The sequence below is a fragment of the Haplochromis burtoni genome, unplaced genomic scaffold (genome assembly GCF_018398535.1).
Source record: "Haplochromis burtoni strain Fernald_Lab_line unplaced genomic scaffold, NCSU_Asbu1 Contig_416, whole genome shotgun sequence".
Classification (NCBI taxonomy): Eukaryota; Metazoa; Chordata; class Actinopteri; order Cichliformes; family Cichlidae; genus Haplochromis; species Haplochromis burtoni.
This window is the reverse complement of record NW_024582777.1, coordinates 463,342-491,066: the sequence shown is the minus strand read 5'-3', so window position 1 is coordinate 491,066 and position 27,725 is coordinate 463,342. Positions and strand designations below refer to the sequence as shown.

General features: G+C 39.0%; 1 protein-coding gene across 3 annotated transcripts in view; it reads left to right on the top strand.

Moving 5' to 3' along the window:
- The first annotated feature begins 1,405 nt into the window (after positions 1-1,405).
- The window catches only part of LOC102296173 (estrogen receptor beta), a 61,157-nt gene continuing 34,837 nt past the window's right edge, over positions 1,406-27,725 (top strand). Inside the window, exons 1-2 of one of the 3 annotated variants that reach the window (XM_005948852.3) lie at positions 1,406-1,926; positions 22,183-22,697. In XM_005948852.3, coding sequence (XP_005948914.1) covers positions 1,912-1,926; positions 22,183-22,697 — 530 coding nt within the window. In that variant the 5' untranslated portion in view covers positions 1,406-1,911. Of the gene's footprint in view, positions 2,041-11,504; positions 14,229-22,182; positions 22,698-27,725 lie in introns of those variants that run through there. The other 2 variants (XM_005948853.3, XM_005948854.3) reach the window with 2 other exon arrangements.

The following is a 27,725-nucleotide window of genomic DNA, read 5'->3' as shown; positions in this document are numbered from 1 at the left end:
GAAAGAATAAAAGAATAAAACAATTAACACTATAATATCAGAGTCATATAAGTGTGGAATTATGTTCACAGGTAAAAACCACTAATAAGAGTAAACTATAGCACATAGCTATAGCAAAGTAACGCTGTACCATCAAACACAGTGATAGAGAGCATAGACAACGCAAGACAAACAGAAAAATTAATAGAATAACTCACTGCAAACAAGGCCAGTATTTAACTGGTAGAAAAAGCAAGTTCAAACAAATATGTTTTAAGCCGTGATTTAAAAGATTGAATAGAATCAGACGCCCGGATGCCAATTGGGAGATTATTCCACAGCTCAGGTGCAGCTAGAGCAAACGCTCGATCACCTCTAGACTTCAAACGAGATCTGGGCTGAACCAACAATAACTGTGAGGATGATCTTAAAGCCCTCGCAGGAGCATATGAGTTTAAGAGTTCCTTAAGATAGCTTGGTCCTGTGTTATTAGTAATTTTAAAAGTAAGCAACAGAATTTTAAATTGAATACGAAATTTCACAGGCAACCAGTGCAGATCAGCAAGGACGGGAGTGATGTGAGCAAACTTCTTAGTTTTAGTTAGAATGCGTGCAGCGGCATTCTGGACTGTCTGTAATCTATGTAGAAGGGTAGAGTGGAGACCAAAATAAAGTGAATTACAATAATCTAGCCTTGACGTTACAAAGGCATGGATGAGCTTTTCCAGATCATTGTGCGGGATATAGTGTTTGGCCTTAGAAATAAGGCGAAGTTGGTAAAAGCTGGATCTGACGACAGCAGACACTTGTTTATCAAGTTTAAATGAGCTGTCAAGTAGCACACCCAGATTCCTAACAGTGTCAGAAAAGGAGCTAGTGAGAAAACCAAAGGCATCATGAAGTTTGGCACGGAGAGCGTCACTACCAAAGATCATAATTTCAGTTTTCTTATCATTAAGGATAAGAGTATTTGCCAGAAGCCATTGCTTGACCTCACACATACACCTCGATGTAAAGCACTTTGGCATGCCCTTGGCTTTTAAATGTGCTCTATAAATAAAGATTGTTGTTGTTGTTGTTGTTGTCTCATGCAAGAGGCTTCTTCAGTTCTAAAGAATTAATTACATGTAAGTTTTCATATGATTATATTGTAAGTGCTAAAACGTTAACTTGAATAGAATCTGCTTAAATGAAATTTACTTGATTGTATAAATCAAGTTTATACTTAATGATTCATGATTTTAATTTAAAAAAAAACCTTTGATGTTATAAATTTCAGTTGCATTTTACTGAAACTCGTTGCTTTGTGCGTGCGTGTCTAGGTTGCTCTGTGGAGATTTATTCCTGTCATGCTCTTTACCTTCTTTTTACGATATCTGGCAGTTCAACATGAGCATCACTGGCGCACAGCTGGTGTTCTGTGGGCCTTGGTGGACTCATGCTTTTGCTGTGCTCCTTTTTTGCAATCATGAACTCAGAACAGGTGAAGATTGCGCGGAAATCACAGAGATAAAGTCTGGACTCCATCACAGCACCGAGGTGGTCTCTTTTATTACACGACAAACAGCTCCTGAGGAGTAACGTGTGCGGACACACACGCACTCGGGGGCTTAATTCTCCGTGTTGGAACACAGCTCAGTTTCCGAGCCTCCTCCTATTGCGCGCTAAGCTCCGAGAAGGCGTGTCCAGTGACGTCTCCGAATGGGACAAACCTTAAACGTAGGATTTTGTGGGCTGGAGAGGGATTGAGTGGAAATATTATTGACACACCATCAAGGAAAAAGTTCGTGGAGGAATAACGCGGAGGAATAAGAGCCGAGGTGCACGTGCCGCGTAGTTTATAGTTTCACTTTTACGCTTTCGTTTATTGAGTGTTTGCGGCGACTTTGACGTTTAACCCAAAGAAGTAAAGCGGCAGAAACAGCAGCTGATATGTTCCCGGGACAGGTTCGTGAAATGGAGAAAAGTAAGATGTGATTTCTTTTCCACTGAGATGAGCAGAGAGTGACCGCAGCGCGGAAGGGAGGAGTGAAACTGACCGGATCGTTCCCAGTGTAACAGGTGCATCTCTGCTCGGTTCAACAGTCAATTCTGATTGTGCTCTAACCGACCAACTTTACCGATCTCAGAGAGTTCATGGTTTGACTGACATGGGTAAAACTGCTGCGACAGACTTTCTGCCAATAAAGGCAAAAGGTTCAATTAAGCTTAAATTTACTGTGTAGGAGATGTGTAAGCATAAAATATCTCATTGTATTGCTCTCAACCATAAAATATGCTTTTGCAATTATGAGGCGTGCAGTGTGAGCAGAGTTGAAGGGAGACATGTGTAACATTTACTGTCACATTACAGTACATTAGTTTGCTCAGTTGTTAGGGAATTTTAAGAGGTAAGACTGACATTTTTCTGAAAAGGTTTGGTCTTTGGTTGCGGACTGTATTGGCTCACAGCACAGAGGTTGGTATAGATTACATAAAATAAAAAAAGTTGAATTAGGAGAAAAATCATACCACTTAACCTTTTGGGTTGCCATTAGTTTAATGTGGCTCTTATAGGAAGAAGCCAGGCTTTTTCACGCAGTCAGTTAAGAGAAGTTGAGACTTTTGTCATCACCAGCAAAAATGAAGTTTTTTTTTGTTTTAATTTTCTAAAACTTTCCCAGACACATCAAATAATAAAAAGAGTGGAGCTGTAAAGGCTCCTGCTGATGTTTTGTGCCCAATTTCAGTATCTTATTCAATGAAATGTTTTAATTGCGATTCCTTGTATTTGTCAGAATTTGTATTCAACCTATAAAGGGCATAAATTCAACAAAAGCCCCCAAAACAAAATAAAGGAAGCAGGTATATATATATATATATATATACACAAAAAGGCAAAAATTAGTTAATATTTTTCATTAGATTTTGTCATTCTAGTTCCATCTTTTAAAAACTCCATTCTAAAGAGGATTCTGGTTTAATTTGTCCTTCTTCACAGTTGTACTGCATTCAGTTTAAATCTTAAATCTTCCTCTGTGCAGCTAAAATGTATATATTTAAAAAACAAACGGTGGTTGTGAATCAATCCAGTCACATCAGTTAATCAAACATCTCCTACATAAAATAAAGACATGTTCTTAGACTCATCCTGCAGATGCCTGATACGTGTGTGTGTGTGTGTGTGTGTGTGTTCTGAACCTTAAATGTGGCTTTGCTGTATTTTCAAGTTTCCCTTTTCTTAATCCTGTCCTCTCAGGAGCGTGCATTAAAGACGTTCTTCCACGTCTTATTACAGCATTGCTGTGGTTTTTATGTGAGGATTTGCACTCTAATCTTTAGACGGCCCTGGCGATTAGTTTATCACATCAACAAAACTGACTATCTGCTTGTGTTCTTCAGGCCGCACAGTGGATGTAAGCCTGGCAGCCTCCTCTCCACAGCCTTGAGACTGCTCACAGTGTAATTATAATCTGGCTGTTACTGTAAATACCAGATTCCTTTTCCACTCGCGAATAACTTAGCTGTGTGGGAGATGAAAATATGCACGTGTGTGTGTGTGTGTGTGGAGGGGAGGATGGAGGGAAGTCCTGCCGTTACTAGAAATAAGATTTCAGGCTCGGTGTACATCCCCTTCCGATCTCCGGTTTTCATTCCCATTGAAAAGAATTCCACAGTTTGGCAACGAAAACTCTTCAAGGTCACTCTGCTCCCCCCAACCCCCACCTCCTCCCAATGCAGCCCACAGGTCGTCCGTCACCCGATATACACGAGAACACTATGTGACTAAAACATGGCACTAGTGAGCCCATAAGAGGTGTGCTGCAGTCTTCTCCCTGCAGGCAGGTGTAGCACCAGTAAGAGGACTGTGTGCCGTGCTTTGTAGCGCCACGGAGAGAAGATCAAACTGCACATGTTCAGAATGCTCGATAATGATTCATTTCAGAAGGAAACTAGTTTCATTTGGCTTCTGATGTCTGTTAATCTGAAACTGGGCGTCAAACTCGTGTATTGAAAGTTGCAGACTGACAGGTTTTTTGCTTTTGTAACGTCGAATCCTTGATGGTTGTCCCGCCCTTCTCTCATGGGGTACACATGTTAACAGACGCTTTAAAGTGCAAGAATCTTTGACAGGTTTCATCAGTCTGACTAAATGTAAAATCATCAGCATTTTATTTATGATGATCAACAACAACAAAAAACAGTTGTTATTCTTAATCCTTTCAGACAGCCTAATTTTCTTCAGTGTGTATTTCTGCATGAAACAGATTGTGGACAGGAAGAATCCAAAGCAAGAGCACTGTTTTAGACGTATAAAATAAAAGTAAAGCAAAATACTGTATTGTCACGTTACAACTTTTGTAAAGGTATACACCACACGCATTTGGGTCATAGTCGTGCACTAATTTAAAGAAGACTGCACTGCAGATTTAAACAGTGCACACTCCAAAACTTATATCTTTCACGAGGCAGCGGCTTTATTCAGCATCTTTAATGCTCACTCAGTGTGCTGGACTATTACCCGCCCTCTCCTTGTGTTTACTTCCTCTCCCTTTTCTTTGCTCTCTCTCCTTCCTCCTTCACTCATCCACTCCCTCTCTCAGGTGTGGCAAGTGAGAGCGCTTAGTGATAGCTTTGTCCTTTATTTGACGGAGGACTGGTATTCTAGAATCTGGCGTCTTTATTAGGATTTACTTGTAATTTAGCTTTTCTTATTGTGTTGCTCTTGGGAGGGAAACAAGTCTTGTTGGCAATTTGAACCTTGGGCGTGGCATCCTCTTTATGGATGTACTTCGTAATGAACAGTGTTACTGCTGATGGTTTGATCATCAGCCGATCTGCTGGTAATTGCTTGTTGGCTTGTGGAGGCGCTATCACGTGTTATTTTTTTATATATCAAAGAATGAAAGAATTTATTTATTAGCTGGGGTTTTAACTGACTTTAGGGTTATTTTTTCTTGTTTTCTCTTTTTTCGCCATCTATTTTGGCACATTTTAGCTTTGATGAATGTTTGATGACATGCTTATAGATGTATTTCAGACTAAAGAACAGTACTGGTGGATATAAACCTGCATGTGTGTGTGTGTGTGTGTGGGTGCAGATTGTTTTAAATGTATTTATCATTTAATATATTTTATAGGTGGAAACTTACAGGAATTGTTGATTTGCCATTTAGAATTTTTGTAGCTCGCCCAGGATTTCAAATGCATCCAGCTAAACTACATCTTGAAAAGGTGGATTATTTGATGATTTTATATTACAGATTATCTTAATTTGGCTCATAATCTGCTTTCCATGGAAAAAAAAATCTTAGCAGCCAGGAATAGCACAGTTCTCCCATCATATGAGCCATGCGAGTTGTCACTTCCAGTTAGAACTTGAATAGAAATCAAAGCAAAAGCAGGTTGCACAGATTTGTGAGTTGGCCCTTTTAGCATTTAGTTGAAGTGACCAGCATTGTATCCAGGCAACCATATGAAAAACCACTCATGTGATTACCTGACTTCAACTAAATCTGTGGGGAAAATTGTGAATCATAGTGTGATTCCATCCCAAAAAAGAGAAAGCTGACTGCTTCGAAACGAAGCACAGCGCCACTGTGTCAGTAAACCTCCTCATCATTGGCACATTTATAACTGGTGCACAGAGTTTAGCTGAGATTTCCAGGTTGAACAGCATTGTTTAACTGAAACAACAGACTTTAAGTAGCTTTGCTGATTTTTGGTGGAAATGTATGTGTTACCGTTATTAGAAGCAATTTGGCACCTTAAAATGGCACTGAACACAATGAATGGGTTTTGTTAGATGTCGGTACCTCAGGTGAAAAGTTTGACCTAATTCTGCAACAATCAAAGTAATGGTAAAGAATCCATATTTTGAAAAGGTTAACTTGTTAGTTGTTAGTTTACTAGTTGTTAATTTTTAGCTGCTTCCCATTTACATTTAACAAAATAAGTATAATAAGTTTAAGAGATTTTTTTTCATTTTATCAATTATTTAGATCATTCCTTTATGCCCTGTGAAGGTAAAATATATTTTAAAAACACTGGTATACAAAGGATTCAACAAACATCACAATACATCTAAATAATTTCATTACTATAGAAGAAGAGTGTTATGGAAGCCTTATAAACTTTGGGTAAAGTGTGGTATAAAAACAAAAATTAAACAAAGATATTAAACACAGAGCGCTGACTTTGAAAGAAAGAAAGACTGGCTGCAACAAAACAAGTAGCACGTTTGAATAAATTATTGTTGTTATATTATTATTGTTAAAGTTTATCATCTTGGGCGTATTTGCCTGCAGCCGGCATCTAAAGTTGAAAACTGCTCTCCTTCACTTTGCAGTTCAGGCTACAAACAGCTGCTGACGCCTGAAACTGTCTCATTCGGCTCTGCTGTGGATTTAATTCAGTTTGCTCGGATTGGTTCTTGTCACTCTGGACTCTCTGTCTGACTCTTTAATACATATATTTGTATCTGAGTGTTGATGTTTTTTGACAACCTGACTTGGAGTAGGTGTATCTGATGACTTATGGTCATGCACTGGTGCGTGCGTTTATGACTTATTGTGCTGTTACTGGTGCTGCTGAGTGCTGCATTATTTTCACAGTTCACATTTGTAATGATTTCCGTTGAATTTGTGTGGTAAATGTAATCAGAAAAGTTATTGGTAATGTTATCTCAGATATTTTAATCACATGGATACATCCATGTGCAGTTTTGCTTAATTAAAAAGAGAACTTCACAGTGTTTGCTTACTCTAAAATTATCTTACATTTCCAGCCAATTATCAGCGTCCTTAGCTACTTTGACTATCCATTACGTTGGAGATCAGTGACCCTGATGTTCAGAAATATCTTTTAGTTTATACAGTTAAACAGCTGCCATTTATATTCTTTTGTGTTGCCTCTAAAGACTATACAGTGGACACAATGTTAAAGTGAAAGGGGCCCTATTGCGCTCATTTCTGATTTTCTATATTTTTATTATTTGATTCTACTAGTTTTGCATGATTCACAACTGCAAATAATCCTCATGTAATTAAGATGAGCACTGATGTAGCCCTCTCAATGCTATTTCATTCCTTTCCCTTTTATGCCAGCTTTCTCCTGATTGGCTGCCCCTTTCAAGTAAAAGATGTGGCCAGCAGGTGAGTGGGGCTTCTTTGATGTGTTAGTTTTTAAGTTATTTCTGCTCCACAAATCAGGTGATTGCTCCTGGATAAACCAGTTATCCAGTTTAGGAATCAGTTACTTTTCCATATAGAGTCAGGTGTGTATTTACTTGAGTTTTCTTTGTGTTGTATTACAATTTGTGTAACAAAAACGCAAATACTTTTACACAAAACATAACATAACTGTCCTCTACCATGTAAATATATATATTTTTTCAAAGAGGCTAGTTAGCATATACTTACTTCAGAAGATGATCCACCAGGATAGCCCTATTTTTTCTGTGTACCGCCTGCTTGTTTGCTTAGCAGATAAACTTGTACATGTTAACAGGATAACTTGTCCACTATTAGCAGATAAACTTGTTTAAAATCATGTAACCATAATCATATGTTAACACAAACTGAATACTATAGATAGTTTGTTGATTTTCTCTTTGCTTTTTAATCAAGAGGCCATGAGCTAACCACTTTATTTAAAAAAAACAAGTCAGTGTCATTTAGGGTAATGCATGAATGCACCGGTCTCTTAGATGTTTTCTGGTAGCTTTTGAATTCAGCTTACAATTACCGATACCCTGTGTGCACATGTGACATGATCCATGCATATCAGGGGTTTCGTTCACACGTACTACATTTTTAAAGTGAAAAAGATTATATTTGTTAGGTTGATATTAAACATTTTTGCATTAAATGATCACTGTTTGCTCAGGTTAGGAAATGCACATTTGTAAATTATTTTACATGTTCAAATTAGCCAAATTATGCAGATTGCCCACTCTGCTCTCACTAGATCTTATTCATCTACTTAGTTACTTTCTTAACCAAATTTTGCCTCTAGTGACCTTTATTTCTCAATTTTGTGAAGACCCGTCAGAAACTAAAGTTGTAAAATGATACCGCAGTGAATACCTTTGATAGGTTACCAGACTCAGTTCTTGCTCATGGAAAATAACTTCTGTCTGTCATCGTGGCCTCTGTAAATCAGTTTAAAATGTATGTCAAAGTGTAGAGTGCTGTGCAAAAGTCTTGACCCACATGTAATTTCTCTATTTTTTGCTCCCAAGGAACCAGACTTGAGATTTAAAACAAAAAAAGTGGTTTTGAGCTGTAGTTCTCCAGGCTTTCTGAAGGTCTTTCAAGTTTTTCTTTGGGCATTGGCTGCTTTTCCACTCATTTACAGGCCAATCCTTGTAGTTGACTATTTTTAGAGGAATAATCATGAAAGGCACTTGTCTCAAGGGATGAACCAGCATTGTGTGTACACATAATAGATGGCTTAGCAAGGAGCCAATTCAAAACTGTATCTTTTGCAGTCTTTTGCTACCAGCCAGCAATAAAACCGTATAATTTATTCTCATTTCTATTTTTAGATATATAACAGAGTTTGACTGGCATCAAATGGAATCTTTCTACAAACGAGGTGATTTTGAGCTCAACTGGGAGAACCTAGTCAACTATTACTTATGTACTCCACAAATCTGGCTTTTATGGAAGAATGGCAGGTTGAATGCATCATTCCCACTGTGAAGCATGGTGGTGGTAGCGTCATGATGCAGTGGTGCCTTTTTTCAACAGGAACAGGGTAGCTGGTCAGAGTTGATGGGAAGATGGATGGTGCTAAATACAGGTCAATCCTGTAAGAAGTCATGCTAGAGGCTGCAAAAGACTTGAGACTGTGATGGGGGTTCCCCTTAATCACAGTATACTCACATGTCCCTGTTAAAATGCAAAAGAATCTGTGGCAAGCCTTTTAAATTGGTGTTCATAAACGCCCTCCATCCAATCTGACTGAACTGAAGCTATTGTTCATAGAAGAATGGGCAAAAATTGAAGTCTGAATGTGCAAAGCTGGTAGAGACATGCCCATGGTAACTGCAGTGACAGGTGGTTTGGTATGGTTTTGACTCAGGAGGACTGAATACAAACCTACTTCACACTTTTCAGACTTTCATTTATAACGAATTTTGAGCACCATGTATGACATCACTTCCACTTTACAATTACAGTATGCACTACTTTGTGTTGGTCTGTCATATAAATTTACAATAACATTTAAGTTTGTAGTTTTAACAGGACAAAATGTGGAAAAGTTTAAGGGTTATGAATACTTTTTCAAGGCACTGTATCTACTGCAGACGAATAGTGTCTGAAGTTCATGTCCTTAAGAAAAAAAGAATTCTCTTTAATTCAACTCAATTCAATTTTATTTATATAGCAGTCACAACTGTTGCCACAAGGTTCACTTCACTTCAATTCAATTTTCAATTTATTTTTTTTTATACAGCACAAAATTACAACAGTCACCTCAACCTCTTGCAAAACCAGGCTCGTGGAGGAGCAGCCACGACTGGTTGGGGAGGAGGAAACAGGACAATAGACACACTGCGGAAGAGAGCCAGAGATTAATAATAGCTAATGATTAAATGCAGACGGGAGTATAAACACATAGAGAGTGAAAAGAGGAGCATGAAGAAGAATGGTTCATTGCGTCATGGGAAACCCAGCAGCCTAGGCTTATTGCAGTGGAATTAGGGGCAGAGAGACAGGACAAAAGGCAAACTATGGAAGAAAGCCTGAATTTAATAATTGCTTATGGTATACATTAGTGGTGCAACGGCTCAAAAATCTCGTGGTTCGGATCACGGTTTTAAGTCATGGATCGGATCAATTTTCGGATCAGCAAAAAAAAAGACAAAAAAGACAAAATTTTAACATTATTTAAATACTTATTTAAGTATTTTTGCCTTTTAAAAAACTCAACTATAATTGCTTATGGTATACTCAACTCAAGACTCATTCCACGCAATTATATAAAAACAAATTAAGGTAAAATATAGAGCACTACAGGGCTTTGTATCTACCACTCCGCTGTGATATAATGAGCGGTCACGGTCACGTAGCTTTCCGTTTCCCTGGAGGTCTGCCCATTTGTAGTTGAGCAACAGAAGATGCCTGGGACAGTTCAGCCATAACTTTAAACTTTTCCTGCTCATACATGCTTGGAACGATCTTGCGGGATATCATAGCGTGTCTCAAGCACGTTCATCATAGTTTAAACCCCTTGTTTTGCACAACGGAATACGGCCTCCCGTCTGCAGCTAAACACCCCAGTAGCTTTTGTAATAGCTTTAGCCCGGTCGGACTGGGCAGCAAAGGGCTGCTTAAATACTGCAAATTCCTCTGCTCCTCCACTTGGACTGCTAGTGCTGGCCATAACTATCCCTTGACAGACCCACCACGCACCATACACATACTTTTTTTCCTTTTTCGAATCTTCGGATCACGTGCGTGCCGAACCGTGGAGTGGGATCGGTTCGGATTACGGATCATTCGTGATCCGTTGCACCACTAGTATACATCAGGTCCTTCAGTTGATCCTTCTACTGTTCTACAAAGTCTCATCAAAACTTGTCTCAATGGAAGGCCATTCTTAAGGAAGGGAACTGGACTAACAAACGTTTGCAACAGAACTTTGAAGTTTTTGCTCAGATTGTCTCGCCGTGGAGGTCAAGAGAGGTCACTGAGTGTAGTCATCTATAAAACATGATGTAGGCTGTGTCATGGTTTGGTGCTGGATTTTAGTTGTGTTGGAGATCCTGATGGAATTTACGGACTGATGGGAATATGAACCTGCGAATGCAACAAAGTACAGTCAAAAGCACAGATTCGACATACAATACCATTTGGAAAGTATCTCATTGTCAACTACTCCATTTTTCTGCTTGACAATGATTTCAAACACTCCCAATACAATATAAGTAAACCAGGATAGAAAAACACACAACTGAACACTCTCAGCCAGGGACTAGGCCTCCTCAGAGCTCAGACCTCAATGTTATCAAAGCAGTTTATGATCATCTTGAAAGAAAACAGACAGCAATAAAAATCCAAGGAAGAGCTTTGGAATGTTCTTAAAGAAGCCTGGAGAACTATTCCTGAAGACTTCTTAAAGAAATGTCAAGAAAGCTCCTCCAAGGTTCAGGCTGTGTTGAAGAATAAAGGTGATCATACCACATGTTAACTTTCAAGCCTGTTAGAATTGCACAAAGTCTGTTTTTGCCGTATATGCTGTATTTCTATGTATGTCACATTTCAATAAATTTCCTATTTTGACTAAAAAGTGTGCAAGCCTTGAGGGCTGGCTGAAGGCACAATACTGTACGTTATCTTAAAATCTATATACTCTTTCCCAGTACTGCATTTTGATACTGTTCTCTGTTAGGCAAAAAACTCCATGGTGGTAACCTATTAGGCAAGTAATAGGTCAAGATTTGTTTTTTGTTTTTTTGTTGATGAGTGAGTATAGGGGTGGGATTTAATAAGTTTTCTTCGTCCCACTCCTTTTTCAGGCAATTTTTGTTTTTTGTTTTGTGCATTTTATGTTCAATATAGGTATTTGTTGTGCCTGGAAATGAACAAATAAATGAATGAAAAATGAATGAAAAAAAAAAGATCACCTCTAGATGGTCAGGAACCAGCAGCTTCACCAGCTTCTCTTCTTGTGATCAGGACAATTTTTTAGTTGTGTAGCAATTCTCCCTTGAGCCCAAATGATGCTTGATGTTCTGGGCTTATATTTAGAGAGAACAGTTGGCACTGGAAGCAACAACAAAATATAAATATTAGAGGATCAGTTATTTATTTTGACTGTCTGATTCATAGACAAAAATGATGGATGTAGCTTCCTGGTTGGAAAAATTAGGCCACTGCAGGAATACTTTAACCTGCGTCTTAAGGCCACCAGATGTTGGCAACCACCTAATGACCAAGTCCTTTCCTGATGAGTCTGTTTATGGTCTGACTGAAGGTACAGTCAGAAATAAGTCACATAATTGGTCAGTGAATATAGCTAGCAGTTCCAGGAAGTGGTAAACTCACTGACAAAGTTATCGTGGATAATTATTTGATATAAGAATTTTTATAATTAATTTATAACAGTAGGAAAAAACATAAAGGTGCAATTAGCTATAAAGACTTAACACCACTTTTTGCACCACTTTTAATTATTTTCCTGCTCTTGGGCTTCACATTTATTTGAGGCTAATAATTAATGAAAATAACAACAACAAAAGAATTACAGAGAGTTCAGCAACAGCTCCTATCATCCTCAACTTTCTTTACCCCTGCTTGTTTCTGTTTTTGGCAAATAAACCTTGCTGGGACAGCAGGTGTGAAATCCTCTCTCATCGTTGTGTCTAAGTAGAAAAATGTAGCCTATAGGTCTAGTCATGTACTACTGACTTGTGACACAGTAAGCATAGATGGGCCAGTTGTCCCAGCTTTGTACCTTAGTACTCGCAGTACTAATCCGTTCATCAATTTCCCATTTCCCTCCACTTATCCCATTCCGGGTCGTGGTGAGGCTGGAGTCTATCCCAGGGTACACCCTGGACAGGTCCTCAGTTTGTCACAGGTTTAACTACAGGCACTTTAGAATCACGAGTTAAGCTATGAAGCACGTCTCTGAAATGAGCACATACTCACGTATCAAATTTTAGCACTTGGTGTTAACTGATTTAACACCATCCCTGAGGTTTTTTTGCTACTTTTACACTTAAATTTGATGCTTAAAAGGTTCAGAAGAAAAATGGAATGCCTTTCACAGGACGTGGCATATTTCTCTGGAGAACTCTGCTACAGTAAATGGGCCAAACCCATCTGGCAGGTAGATGGAGTGGCAGCAGTGACAGGTGACAGCTAAAATGACTCCACATCCCGACACTGTAATCAGTCTGTCCGTTCTGCCGTAGTCTCTCTGTTTCGACTTCTCTGCAAACCAGAAGCAGAAGCTTCCTCCTGCTACTCCTGCATGCATGTAATCTGTCAACCTCTTTAATTCGGCGGGCCTCTCGTCCTCCAGCAGCTCCTTGTCGGCTTTGTGGGATTGAGAGAATGGAGGGATAGAGGCTGCCTAATAGTTTTGCCGGGAGCCTTTGTGTTCCGGTATGTGTTACTGGCTGGGAGCCTTTTTCTGACAGGGGGAGCTTCTTTATACAAGAGGAATAAACAAGTTTTTAATATACTGCCTTAAAGAAGGACATAGTTTAATCCATTTGTGGTTAGGTCTCATGATTTTTTTGTTTAAAGTATAACAGCAATGCACCCCCTACTTTTCACAGATTGTCAGAAGTGTTTGGGGTTTTTGATTCTGCGACAAAGATGTTTTTGTTGGTGGGGAAAAACTGACTTTGGCCACTTTTGGAGGCTGGTAGATGAGTTTGGGTTACATGCTGCACCTTTTCAAAAATGAAGTCCAGTATTGAGCTTTAGAATGAACTGTGCCATATGCAACATTTAGTTGGGTATTTATTTATAAAAGTTTATTTTAACTCGGGAATTTTTTCTCTTTAAAGTTTAGACGGTATGTAAGTGATTTACTGGCTGGTTATGCAGTGACAATAAGCTTGAAGCAGCGACACACTCCCAAACTTTTAAGTCCACCGGACGATGCATGGTGTCACTGTCCTCTGCCTCTTTCATTTTGCATTAAGGAAACTTTGGTTTTGTCAAAGGTTGTTTCTAACCAAGCGGCCGTATGCGCATGTATTAAATAAAAGATGCCCATTTAGGTGAATATAGACTTCTACATCATGCTTTTTATTTTCTGTTTTTACTACCCAAAACAACTGATATTATGAGTAACCACTTAACTAAAAAAGATCTTTTTTAGTCTGTGTTTTTCCCTTAAAGTTTGGTCCTACAGGGTCTAGATGTTAAAAAAATGCCTTCATTACTTGACTGATAAAAAATTATGGTACTTAATGTTTTCTCTTTTTTTCTGTTTTAGTAGCATCTTCTTAAAAGACTAAAACGTTTTAACAATTTTAGCTTTTTATGAAAATTTGAGCAAAATAAAGGCAAAGCCGTCCTGATTGTTCAATAGCCCGGTTCTTGATTATATGTAAATGAAAGGAAGCAGTGGAATTAAACACTGGGTCCTTTGACCCCTTGTTGCCTGACTGGTGGTTTACCATGGAAAGCTGCCATGAGCACCAGTGTGTCCAAAGCTCAAACTTGAGCACAACATTCTGACAGAAGAGCTTTATTCATAGTAAAAGCCTGAGTGTTGAGCCACACAGCTCTAGGAATTAAGTGAGTTGTTTATACTCTTTTTTTATGTCTTTTAAATTAAGTGTGAAGTCATTTAGTTAGAACGTTTGGCTTTTTTTTTTTTTGAGAAATACTGAAGAGTTGCAATCAATTAGAGCACAGCAGTGTGTTTAAATTTGGCAAGTCTGAGAAAATATTCGGATGTGAAATGTCAGGCAGAGTGTTGGCAGTTAGCTTTACTATAATTGTGAATCTTCTGTTTGGTCTCTGTAGCAGTTTAATTTTCTTTTCCATTCCTGCTGCTTGTTCCATAAACTTTGATCTGGTCGTGCTTAGCTCTTGCAAGTCGTATTTCATGGATGCAATAACGCTTTAATTATGCATATGAGTAAACTGCACTACAAATCTAACAAAAGAATTCTCAAAATTCCTTGCAAGTAGCTCCAAACGTTCTTTAAGTACTGCACGTGCTATCAAGCTGCTTGTTGTTGGTGAAAATATGTGCGGATATTTGTGCTAAAACGCGAAATCACTTTATAACAGCAAACATGTCCTACAATCAGTGTTGGGAAGGTTACTTTTAAAATGTATTCCGTTACAGAATACAGAATACATGCCCCAAAATGTATTCTGTAACGTATTCCGTTACGTTACTCAATGAGAGTAACGTATTCTGAATACTTTGGATTACTTAATATATTATCATGCTTTTTACAACAACGTGAATGTACTATTGCTGTGTGATTTATTACTGTTACTGAAGGTCCGAGACTCCGAACCGTAGTAAAGGGACCTCTGACTAATATGGCGGGGTCCCTGTTGGCTCGTAGCCGAAAAATAGCTTTACTTTGTTGTGTGGGTCAATTTTTCTTGTGAGAGACAGAGAGAGGCGTTGAAAGGCTGCTCCAACGGAACTTATTGTTTTCGGAGGAAAACACGAACACGGTGTACAGTCGAGTCTTAATAGCTTACTTACAACTGGGCTCGTCAGGCACTCTTCTTGGCTGAAGTGGTTATTATTATATTTACATGCTTCCAGCTCCCGTTTTTCCTCAACGACAACTCGTACCTTTCCACTCCCCTTTTTCTCCCTCCTCGCGCTCACAGACACATAACGTGTATGGCAGTCCATTCTCCCTGCAACACGGACTACACTGAACATGATGCTACATTCTTTAGAGCTATGCTTGTAGCATTCTGCCTGTTAGCTTAGCACAACAACAACAACGAAAAGGCGCTCTCTCACCCAGGAAACACACAGTCGCAGAGAGAGAGAGAGCGTCGCCCTGTAACCATGGCAACCGTAACGCTGCCGCCTGGAACGACAGAACGTAGCTGTCAAACAAAACCCAAACAGTCCTGACCCGCGACAATATGAAACAGGAAAATACCGCCGTGTAATCCATTTATTTCAACAAAGTAACTGTATTCTGAATACCACCTTTTTAAACGGTAACTGTAACGGAATACAGTTACTCATATTTTGTATTCTAAATACGTAACGGCGGTACATGTATTCCGTTACTCCCCAACACTGCCTACAATGCTGAGTTTGTCCTCCAAGGCAGTTAAGTCATAGGAGGAGTTGCAGTTGACAGACGGCAGATGACCCAGCTGCAGTCCCAACAGCAACACTCAAGTCATTTCTGGGTCACTAGTGGGCAGAAGAACTCAGTAGCGAGCCCACTAAAGCACGTAGGACTAATACGTTTTAGCACCGTGTTAGCAAAAAGTTGCCAGATGTACATGTCATGTACATTCCACTCCTGACAACCAGTGTTGGTCAATTTACTTGAAAAAGGTATTAGTTACTAATTACTGATTACTTTTCCAAGAAAGTAAGTACTTTAGTGATTACTTATTTTCAAAAGTAATTAGTTACTTATTTTTTAAAAACATGGTACACAACCTGAATACATAAAGCAACAGACCTTTCAGCCCAATTCTATTTTTTTATGCATAATCCATCATATAAAACTGAATAAATTTAAAGCTTGTTTTATTAGTTTTAATCTTTAAACTTGATGCACATTGCATCAAGCAAAAATTTAATTATATGCAACAGTCTTTGACTTGAAGAAATTTGTTTAACATTTAAACCTATTTTCTGCATATTCCAGCATATAAAATGTAATAATTTTTGTGTTTACACTCACTCTTTCAAATAGATGCAATGAAAACACAGCAAAGGATAAATAAAATCAAAGATTCAGCTGCACTAGGTCCTGTTCCTCTTAAATCTGTTGTCACCTGTTTAGCAGGAGTGGGGCCGGCAGAGGTTTGCCCAGTGCCGCAGCAGTCATGTCAGTTGGGGGATCTGTGGGTTTCTCTGTGAGTTTCACATTCCCGTGCCGGCGTGCTAGGTTTGAAGTTCAATTTTTTGCTGTAGAAAGAAGTTTTCTTCCCACACAGTGTGTGAGTGTACAGCGCACACTAATGTTTTTGTCACTTTTTACAGAATCAAACTCAAAGTAATGTCAGTTCAGTACCTCCACGCTTTAAACGCTGCATGGTTGTACTCTCTCCCACACTCCATATTATCCATTATTGGTCTGCACACATCTGTTGCTGCCACGGACGTTGGCAGCTCATACGTCATTGTCATGAGACACTCACAAAATCACGGTTTAGTAACGCAGTAACGCAGCGTGCTTACGGGAAAGTAACAGTAATCGAATTACTTTTTTGCAATAGTAATCCCTTACTTTACTCATTACTTGAAAAAAGTAATCGGATTACAGTAACACGTTACTGCCTATCTCTGCTAGCAACATATCCCTACATAATTTCCTTAAGGATAATTAAATTCCTGATTGTGATTCTGATGTCAGAGAACACACATTATCGTCTGTTCTATCCCATATGGAAAAGAAATGGTAAAAACTTATAAAAGACTTGCTTAAGATGTGGCCTACTTCATATAGTAAATCATATAAGGCTTATATGATTTACTCATGAAAGTGGCCACTTTCTCATTACTTTCATATATTGTTTTAGTAAGTATCCAAAACATACAAGTCATTTATATAATTTTTCAAGGGATCTTATATCTGTTTTTACTCTTGTATGCTTTTCATACAAGTTTCACACAAGACAGAAACAAACTTTATAAGATTTATATATATCTTTTCCATATAGGATAGCTTCATATCTCTGCTCCTTGGCAGTACAGCTAAGAGAGATTTCCCGATTTAAACCGCTAGTAAAAATTTATGAAATGTATTTGAACCAAAATACCAAGCTTAAAACAGCAGCTTCAGTTACTGTGTAAGCTGTCTTCGGATCTGATGTCAGCGATGAGCAGATATTTGCTTCTTCTCGTCAGATCAGGTGATTATCATGTTCAGCATCATACACATTACCTACAGTGCCCTGCATGCACTTCTAAAATTGGATGGTAAAAGCTAAATGATAAATAATGCTAACATATTATGGAAAATACATAATTACTGTCTCTGTTTATCTTAACCATCTACCTGCAGCAAGGCAGATGTCTGTATGTATGGACATCTTACCTGACTTAAGAGCTATAGGTTTCAACTCATGGTGTCCACTTGGGTTCAGTGAAACCCACTAGTTAAAATCAAAGGCTGTATTTCTTGGACGTATTTACTTTTTGTGAATGGAAGTGAATGTGATGGCCTCGAAGGACCCAGGCTGGGAATTAGGTGAGAGGTGACGTTCGTATACAGGGTGCATTGTTTTTGCTCAAGACCACTTTGACCTGACCTGCGTTATACACACATTGACTGTTCATTGACTGACTAGTACACAGTAACAGCGTTGAACTGCCGACGTTTTTCTTGTGTTTTATAATTTATCCTTTTGTCCAAGATACATTTGCATGTTATTATGACTTTTGGTCTCAGCTGACACTGCGAGTGAAATGTAGCTTTATGTTTACTATCCAGGCCATGGATTGTGGCCACGAAGTGGAAAATAGAGCAGCGTTTAAAACAAATTAAAAACAGAAACATAAGAGAACACAGAGATCTGAAACACAAAGTGTTATTCATTGTATTATATTTAGCTTTTTCTTAAATTTTGCCATATTTTGCTTTTTCTCTATCTCCATAGCTACGGCACTACTGTACTTTCAGATTCTTTGCTCACCTAGGACTTCATGATGCATGTAGGGCTTGAAAAAGTGTTTCCAAATGTACTTAGATGTACTCACTCCCCTTACCTGCCAGCTGTATGTTTCTACTTGTCATTCGTGGTGTGTGCGATTGACTGTGCAGAGATACCAGCTGCTGAGCTGTTGATTCTGGCACTGATTAACCAGTAGATGGCTTTGCTGGCATAGTTTGCTGGCACAGTTTTGCAAGCCAAGTGAGGTCAAACAGGCAGATCATTTTGTGCTTTTATATTCTGTCTCTGGAACAAATGTTCACAGTTTAATCACACTGCTAATAAATACTGGGTTCGTCTCTTCACCTTCGGCACAGTAAGTAAGCTGTTACATCATTTCACTGGGCTCCACAAACTGTGTGTGTTCACGCGTGTGTGTGTGTGTGTGAGAGAGAGAGAGACACATGTTCAGTAAAAGCAGCATGTAACAAAGTCTGTGGGAATATTTAACACATGTCAGTTGTTGGTGTTAGCTAACAAAGCAAAACACCCTGCACTAGTAGTTCAACTGCTATAGCAGTTGAACTACTAGTGCAGGGTGTTTTGCTTTGAGTTATCATAGTTGTATGAGTTATTATACTGTAACCGTTTGGCCTTCTTATTGTGTATTGTGTGATTTTGGCAGAGTAGTGCAATCTAAACCAATTACACCACAACATCTTTTTTTGATAACCACTGTTTTCTTTGCACGCTAACGAGAAAAAACAGAATCTCGTGTTCCTCATGTAAGAGCGTTAGAGTCCCAGTGAGCACTTTACTTGGTTAAAAGTAAAACTTTAGCAGACTAATTTTTTTCACTTAATCATGAAACGTGTCTAGTTTTTATCTTTCAAACACAACAATCAGGCACCCAGTGTCTGCTCCAGGTTTGCAGACTAATATTACCAGAGAGCAACGCACTCAGCAGACCAAAGGGCCTGGATCCTCTCTTAGCTTCACTGAGGTGTTGGAACCTTTCTGCTGAGATTCTTGTCCAGATTGACATCACTGAACCATTGAGTTGCTGCAGATTTATCAGTTAAAAATCCATCATGTCCATGAATCTCCCACTACATCTTCTGCCACATTATAAAAGTGCCCTCATGTTGAGATGCTTTGACTGAGATGTCTGAGTACAGTGAACTCAGTGTCAACCTTTGATGCATAGTTTACGCCAAATTTGGACCCTGTCATCTGAATGAATTAGACCAGGCAACCTTTTTCCAATCTTCTTCCAATTTTGGTGATCTGTGTGGGTTTGGTAACCAGCGTGGTCTTCTGCTTTAAGGTTTCAGATGCAGTGCATTCATTATAGAAATAGTAATGTTGTCTTCTTAGTTTTGTTCATGGTTCTTGTTAGCTATGCATATTCAATATCAGTTGTAGAGTTTTAGGGAAGTGCAGACACAAACATTTTATTTTGGTGAGCTGCACATTTTTAACATCCTTACACTATTTATTACTTTTATTCATTGTTTTCAGTGTGACTATGTAAAGACATTTTGCTGACTACATTAGAAATTGATTTCTTTGAAAACCAATTTTTGTCCTGTATATTCATCCAGGGATGCTATTTTATCTAAAAGCTACAGGGTGTTACTGAAATTATTTGAAATGGTAAATGAAGCTGTGGCATCATCTGTCAGCGTGCTGTGTGAAATCTAAATAAAAACAGAATGCAATGATTTTACAATAGAACATTAAAAATTTAAACTGAGAAAATGTGACGTTTTAAGAGAACAATTGGCTGATTTAGATTTTGATGGCAACAACACATCAGAATTATTGAGGCAGAGTATCCATATTTCCCATAAAGAAATTAAAATTTGTCTGACCACAGAACAGTTTGCTACTGTTTAATTTCTCGATCCCATTTGGCTTATACTTTGCATGATAGCGCTTTAACCTGCATTTATTGCTAGCACAGTTCACGGTGTTATTGGACAGTGACTTCTGGAAGCGTTCCTGAGACCATGGAGTGATTTTTAATGGCGCAACCAAGACTGCAACTGAGGGTCCAAAGTTTACAGGCATCCAATATTGACTTTAAATTTCATTCAAGTCAGTTCAGTTCAGTTCAATTCTATTCAATACTATTTATAACGCCAAATCACTGTAACAGTTGCCTTACGTTATATTGTAAGGTAAAGACCCTGCAATAATACAAAAAAACCCCAACAAACAATGCCAACAACCATATGACCCCATATGAGCAAGGAAAAACTCCCTTTTACCAGGAAGAAACCTCCAGCAGAACCAGGCTCAGAGAAGCGCCCTGTTTCTTGCACACAGATTGCACAGTTAAGCTAATTAGCTGCTAAATGTTTCTTAAACATTTTTTTAAGTACCACTAAATGTTTTTCTGGCATCACATTTAAAATGAGCTAATATTTTTTAAGAAACACTAAAACACATTGAAAAACAGCACCTAAGAAGTCTGGAACATGTGCTGAGGATGCCACAAGGAGCGACACGCCCACATAACAAAGAGCGACACCCCCTGAGAAGAGAAAGAAAAGTTGGAGAGTGACTGAGCTGATTGAGCTACTTGTCTTTAGTAGGGACAGGCACAAACAGCAGCAAGAGAACAAGAAGTTTCAGCCTTATGTCCAAAGGACTAATGGCTAAAAATGGCTCTTCGTAAAAGAGCGTTGTCAAGAATGTTGACCCCTTTAGTGGATATGTTAATTGGTTAATTGTAGAGTTAAACAGGGTTCTGTGTTAGGACAAGTTCTGTTTACATTACATCCTTCCTATATAGCCTTACCCTGGGCAGTATAATTACAAGGCATAGCATGTATTTTCACTGCTATGTAGATGATACCCAGCTTTATCGTTCCACGAAGCCAGATAACACCCTGTCTTAGAGTGACGATGACCCCAATACAGCACTTAGGTCTCAGATTGTTGGCTTACTCGTGTTTCTTAGGATATTTCAAAGTAGTATGGGAGGCAGATCCTTCAGCTATCAAGCCACTCTTCTGTAGAGCAAGCTCCCAGCTTGGATTCAGGAGACAGACACCCTCTCTTTAAGATTAGGCTTTAAGACTTTCCTTTTTGCAAAGCTTATAATTAGGGCTGGATCTGGTGACCCTCAATCCTCCCTTATCCTCCCTGGCTCTTTTTCACAGCATGTTTTTGTCCTGTTTTCCTCCCCTCACCCCCAAACAGTCACAGCAGATGGCTGCCCCTCCCAGAACCAGGTTGTGTTGGAGGTGTTTTCTTGTTAAAACTGAGTTTTTCCTTCCCACTGTCACCAAAGTGCTTGCTCACAGGGGCTGGTCTGATTGTTGGAATTTCTCTGTATTATTGTAGAGTACTTTCCGTACAATATAAAGCACTTTGAGGCAACTGTGATTTAGTGCTATACAAATTAAGTATTCTTAAGGAATAATTCTAGTGCATTGCTTGTATGCTTCACAGTAATGAGGCTTTGTGTTGCAAACTGGCACATGCATGTTAGGTAAGTGGGCAAGCCACCCTGGTGACAGATCCTTAAAGCAGTTGACAAAATAGATGACTAGTTACTGTCTTGGTCACGCTCCAGTTAGGTTCAATTTTAAAAACATTCCCTATTTCTCATCCTTTTTCACCTTGTTAACTGTTGTCTGCCTTTTGCCAAATTAGATGATTATGTCTTGTCAGTTTTGGACTGCAAAACTATAATTTTGATGTCTTGGAACTGGGACTGAGTTAGTGCATTCTGAACATATGGACTTGTTCTAAGATGGTGAACTGAAAAGCTCTGAGCTACATAATTTGAAAAAATAAATTCCTTGGTATAAAAAGAAAATCTGCTATGGTCGATATTGTAAATATTGGTTTTTGCTCAGAATTTGCAGCAGTTAATTATTTTAATATAGTGTTTCTTCCCTCTCTGCTACAGGACCCGGCCATTCGAGAAGATGCTATAGAATATCCACCTGCATCAAATCATTCATTCACAGCAAATACAGTATATTCCCCTGACATGACCTCCTCCCCTGCCCTGGATGCTAACCCGTTACCCCTCCTTCAGCTTGAGGAGGTGGACTCCAGTAAAGCCACAGAGAGGGTGAGCTCCCCAGGACTTCTGCCTGCTATGTACAGCCCTCCTGTGGGCATGGACAACCACACCATCTGCATTCCCTCTCCATACACAGACAGTAACCATGACTATAACCACGGGCACGGACCTTTGACCTTCTACAGCCCCTCCATGCTGAGCTACACCAGGTCACCCATCACTGACAGTCCATCATCTCTGTGTCCTCCCCTCAGCCCCTCAGCCTTTTGGCCTTCTCACACTCACCACAATGTACCTTCACTTACTCTGCACTGCACTCAGCCTCTAGTTTATAATGAACCCAGCCCACATGCACCCTGGTTGGATCCCAAAGTTCACGGTATCAGCCCCAGCAGGTAAGATTACTGGCAAAGCACTGATGAAAGCTATTCTTGTGTCAGTTAAATTTAGCTTAAGTGGTAGTAACATTCAAAGACCTAGTTTTCATTCTCTTTTACTTATCATTGTGAGGGTTGAGGGTGGGGGCTGGGGTGTAGGGGGTCACATAGAGACAGACAACAGATCTCTAGAAGCTCTGGCAGACATGTTTTTGGCAAAAGACTTGGCATTATATCGGCTAGCAGCAGCAACTATTAATGAAAGCTACTATTGCGTGCTTTTGGACAAGAGCCAGATCTTTGCTTTAGAAAAAAACATCTTATTGGTAACTTGCCATACTTTGCACAGGTTTTAGGCAAGGCAAGGCAAGTTTATTTGTATAGCACAATTCAGCAACAAGGTGATTCAAAGTGCTTTACAGAGACATTAGAAACAAAAACAAATAAAAAGCATGATTTAAAATTGATTAAAACAAGCAAACAAACAAACTAACTAATTAACAAACAAACAAACAAAACAGTATATAAAATCAAAACAGATAAAATCAGAACAGTAGATAAAATCAGTAGTTAAATGTAAGTTTTGAAATTTAAGCTTAAAAGTGTGGATTTGGTGCTTTATTCAAATGCAGCTGAGAACAGGTGAGTCTTCAACCTGGATTTAAATAAACTGAGTGTTTCAGCTGATCTGAGGCTTTCTGGGAGTTTGTTCCAGATATAAGGAGCATAAAAGCTGAATGCAGCTTCTCCGTGTCTGGTTCTGACTCTGGGAACTGATAAAAGACCGGATCCAGATGACCTGAGGGATCTGGAAGGTTCATACTGGGTCAGACCATTCAGAGCTTTATAGACCAGCATCAGAACTTTAAAGTCTATCCTCTGACGGACAGGCAGCCAGTGTAAAGACCTCAGAGCTGGACTGATGTGGTCCACTTTTTTTGGTCTTGTCTTGTCTGACTGATTTTTTAGGTAGACCTGTAAAGATGCTGTTACAGTAATCAAGCCTACTAAAGATGAATGCATGGACTAGTTTTTCCAGGTCCTGTTGAGACATCAGATCTTTTATCCTTGATATATTCTTGAGGTGATAGTAAGCTGATTTTGTTATTGTCTTAATGTGTTTTTCTAAGTTTAGGTCTGCATCCATCACTACACCCAAATTTCTCGCCTGGTTTGTGGTTTTTAGATGTATAGATTGAAGTTCTCTGGTGACCTGTAATCGTTTTTCTTTGGCGCCAAAGACTATTACCTCAGTTTTGTTTTTGTTTAGCTGGAGAAAATTGTGGCACAACCAGTCATTAATTTCCTCAATGCATTTACCAAGAGCCTGTACAGGGCCTCGGTCTCCTGGTGACATTGTGATATATATTTGTGTGTCATCTGCATAGCTGTGATAGTTTATTTTGTTGTTCTTTATAATCTGTGCCAGTGGGAGCATGTAAATGTTAAACAGAAGGGGTCCCAAGATGGAACCTTGGGGAACTCCACATGTGATACTTGTCTGCTCAGATGTGAAGTTACCTATTGATACAAAGTATTTCCTGTTTTCTAAGTATGTTTTGAACCAGTTTAGTACAGTTCCTGAAAGACCTGCCCAGTTCTCCAGTCGTTTGAGTAATATGTTGTGGTCAACTGTATCAAATGCTGCACTGAGATCCAGTAAAACTAAGACTGACATTTTTCCACTGTCTGTATTCAGACATATGTCATTAAACACTTTTGTCAGAGCGGTTTCAGTGCTGTGGTTCTGTCTAAAACCTGACTGGAAGGCATCGTAGCAGTTATTCTGTTTTAAGAAGTAATTGAGCTGTTGAGAAACTGCTTTTTCAATGATCTTACTTAAAAATGGGAGATTTGAGATCGGCCTGTAGTTGTTCATTTGTGTCTTGTCAAGATTGTCCTTTTTCAGTATAGGTTTTATTACAGCAGTTTTTAGTGGTTCTGGAAACACACCTGATATTAAAGAAAAGTTGACGATCTGTAACAGGTCTGACTCTAAAGTCTTTGAGACCTTTTTGAAAAAACTTGTTGGCAGGACATCTAAACAGCAGGAGGAGGAGTTCAGTTGACCTAAGATGTCCTCCAGGTCTTTGCTGTTAATAGGGTGAAACTGTTTCATGGTGTTTAAACAGTTTTTCGGTGGACACAGTACATATCCTGGATCTGCTGTTGATGTACCAATTGCTTGTCTAATTTTTTGGATTTTTTCTGTGAAGAATTTGGCAAAGTCATTGCAGGCCATGGTCGAATGAAGTTCAGCTGCCACTGACACAGGAGGGTTTGTTAGCCTGTCAACTGTAGAAAATAAGACCCGAGCATTATGGCTGTTTTTAGTGATGATGTCAGAGAAGTAGGACCTTCTTGCACTCCTCAGTTGTAAATTATAATTGTGAAGTTTCTCTTTATAGATGTCATAATGAACCTGGAGGTTTGTTTTTCTCCATCTGCGCTCAGCTTTCCTACACTCTCTTTTTTCATTTTTCACTAGTGTGGAGTTTCTCCATGGAGACTTTTTCCTTCCAGAGATAACCTTCACCTTAATGGGAGCAATAGTGTCCATTACATTTAACATGTTAGCATTGAAGCTATTGACGAGCTACTATTTTTAATACTATTTAATACTATTTTTAGACACTAAAAATAGTATTATTTGCCACACAGATCATGAAACAAATTTTAATATTAGCCAAAGATAAGCAAAGTAAACATTTCATGTAAAACTCCATGTAAAAAAGCAATTGCCCCCATAACCTCTCAACTGGTTGTGCCACCCTTGGCGGGAAGAACTGCAATTAAGCATTTGCAATAACTGGCAGTGAGTCTTTCACATTACTTATTTGCAGAATTGTTTTAATTCAGCCACACATAATTTTGAGCTTGGCCTGTTTAACATTCTGCCTCAATCGGATTTAAGTCCAGACTTTGACTAGGCCACTCCAAATAATCGCCTATGACCAAAAAAAGATAAATTCCATTTTAACAAGAACAAACCTCCGGCAGAACCACCCTCAGGGATGGGCAGCCATCTGCTGCGACCAGTTGGTGGTTAGGCAAGGGAGACAGAACAAAAGACAAGCTATGGAAGTGAGTAGATATTAATAACAGCTAATGATTCAATGCAAAGTCATAGATAAAGACACAGAATCAACAACTGGTAAGTAAAGAAGAAACAGTACATCCCTCCAGCAGCCTAGACCTATTGCAGTTTAACTAAGGGAGGGTCATCTAATCTACTCCTATCTATAAGCTTTATTGAAACATTTTAAGGCTCATCTTAAAAGTGAAGACTCCAAACTGGGAACTGGTTTCACATAAACAGGGGCCTGAAAGCTGAAGGCTTTGCCTACCATTCTACTTTTAAATGTTCAGGAACCACAAGTAAGCCTGCAGTCTGAGAGCAAAGTGTGCTATTCGGTTGATATGTTAGTATGAAGTCTTAAAGACAGGAGTGCACCTGATTATTCAAGCCCTTGTATGTGAGCAGAAGTATTTTAAAGTCAATTTTGCATTCAAAGAAGAGAAGCCAATATCAGAGAAATATGGTTCGTCTTTCTAGTCCGTGTCAGTTGTCCTGCTACAAATGTGCTTCAACTTTAGGACACAATGATGGTAGAGCAGAATTCATGGTTTCCTCCCTTACAGCAACTGGTCCAATCAAGAAAGCTGCCCCAAACCATCAGAGTACGACCAACATGTTTGACTGTCAGTATATTTTTCGCGTTCATTTTACGCCAAATTTACCTTCCAAATATTCCAAAAAGTTCAGCTTTTGTCTCATCACTCACCAGATGACATTTGGGCAAATATAGGGGCGGGGAGTGTCCAACTGTGGGTTTCGCCTTAACCTCCTAAGACCCGAGCTCTTCCACGGCATGCATTTTTCATTTCTCTTTGATATTTGGGCTGATTGGGACCCGATGAATATAAAAACAAAGAATACTAGATTTTTTTTTTTTTTTAACGGTTTTTTGTTTCTAAGAAAAATGAGAGCCACAAATGAGGATATTCGTTTAAACATTTGATAGAACAGTAGCAGTATAATGTCCTCATAAGTGGATATCAAGCCCTTGCAGAGCAAAATTGAGTATTTTGGTCTAAATAACCCAAAATGTGATGTCCACATATGTGGACGCCAGGTCCTAGGACGTTAGAACTCATGGATGCCATTTTTGCCCAGCCTCTTTTTTGATGCTGAATCGTGAAAACTAGCCTTAAGTGAGACAAATAAGGACTGTGTTCTGAGTTGCTTTGTGAACTACTGGATGACTCGTCTGTGCATTTTTTAGATAATTTTGGTAGGCCAGCCATATCTGGACCACCATTACAAGTTCTCTCCATTTGTGGATAATGGGTCTCATTGTGGTTCTCTGGAGTCCCAAAGTCCTAGAAATGGCTTTGTAACTTTTTTATAGTGATAGATGGGACTTTGTTTTCCATTCATTACTTTTACTAGTGAGGTTTGGTTAGATTTCTTCCCTCAATAAATGAAATTGCCATTTAAAAACCATTTTACAGACCAATACAGACAAAACCAATACAGACAAAGATAACTGAATAATGTGAAACATGCAAGTGTGACAAATATCCAAAAAAGTGGCAATACTTTTCACATTTTCTGCATCACACAACTTCTAGCTGATTTTGAATCAGATCTCTAATCTCTTCTCCAGATCAGGTCATGTGTTTGGCCAAGTTACCGCGGCTAAAAGCGAGCCACCTCTGTGACGGTGACAAATCTGAATTTAAGCTTAACATAACTCGGGAACTAATTTAACCTCCTTTGTTGTACAGCCCTCGGAAAGGGGGAACCCAAACAAGACTAATCTAGTGCCACCATAAAAAAGAAAGATTTCACAGATCATAATTGTTCTATATGTAACTAAAGTTCATCGCTCTTGTAACCACAGCCAGTTAGACACCTGCTATGGACACCAAATAAGAACAGAAAAACAAGCTCCTGTGGGTCGTCGTCCCTTCCTGTCTGCACAGAAGGGTGGCTGTTACAAATGTGCGGAATATGTTACACTTGGTTGTGTAGTAATTCAT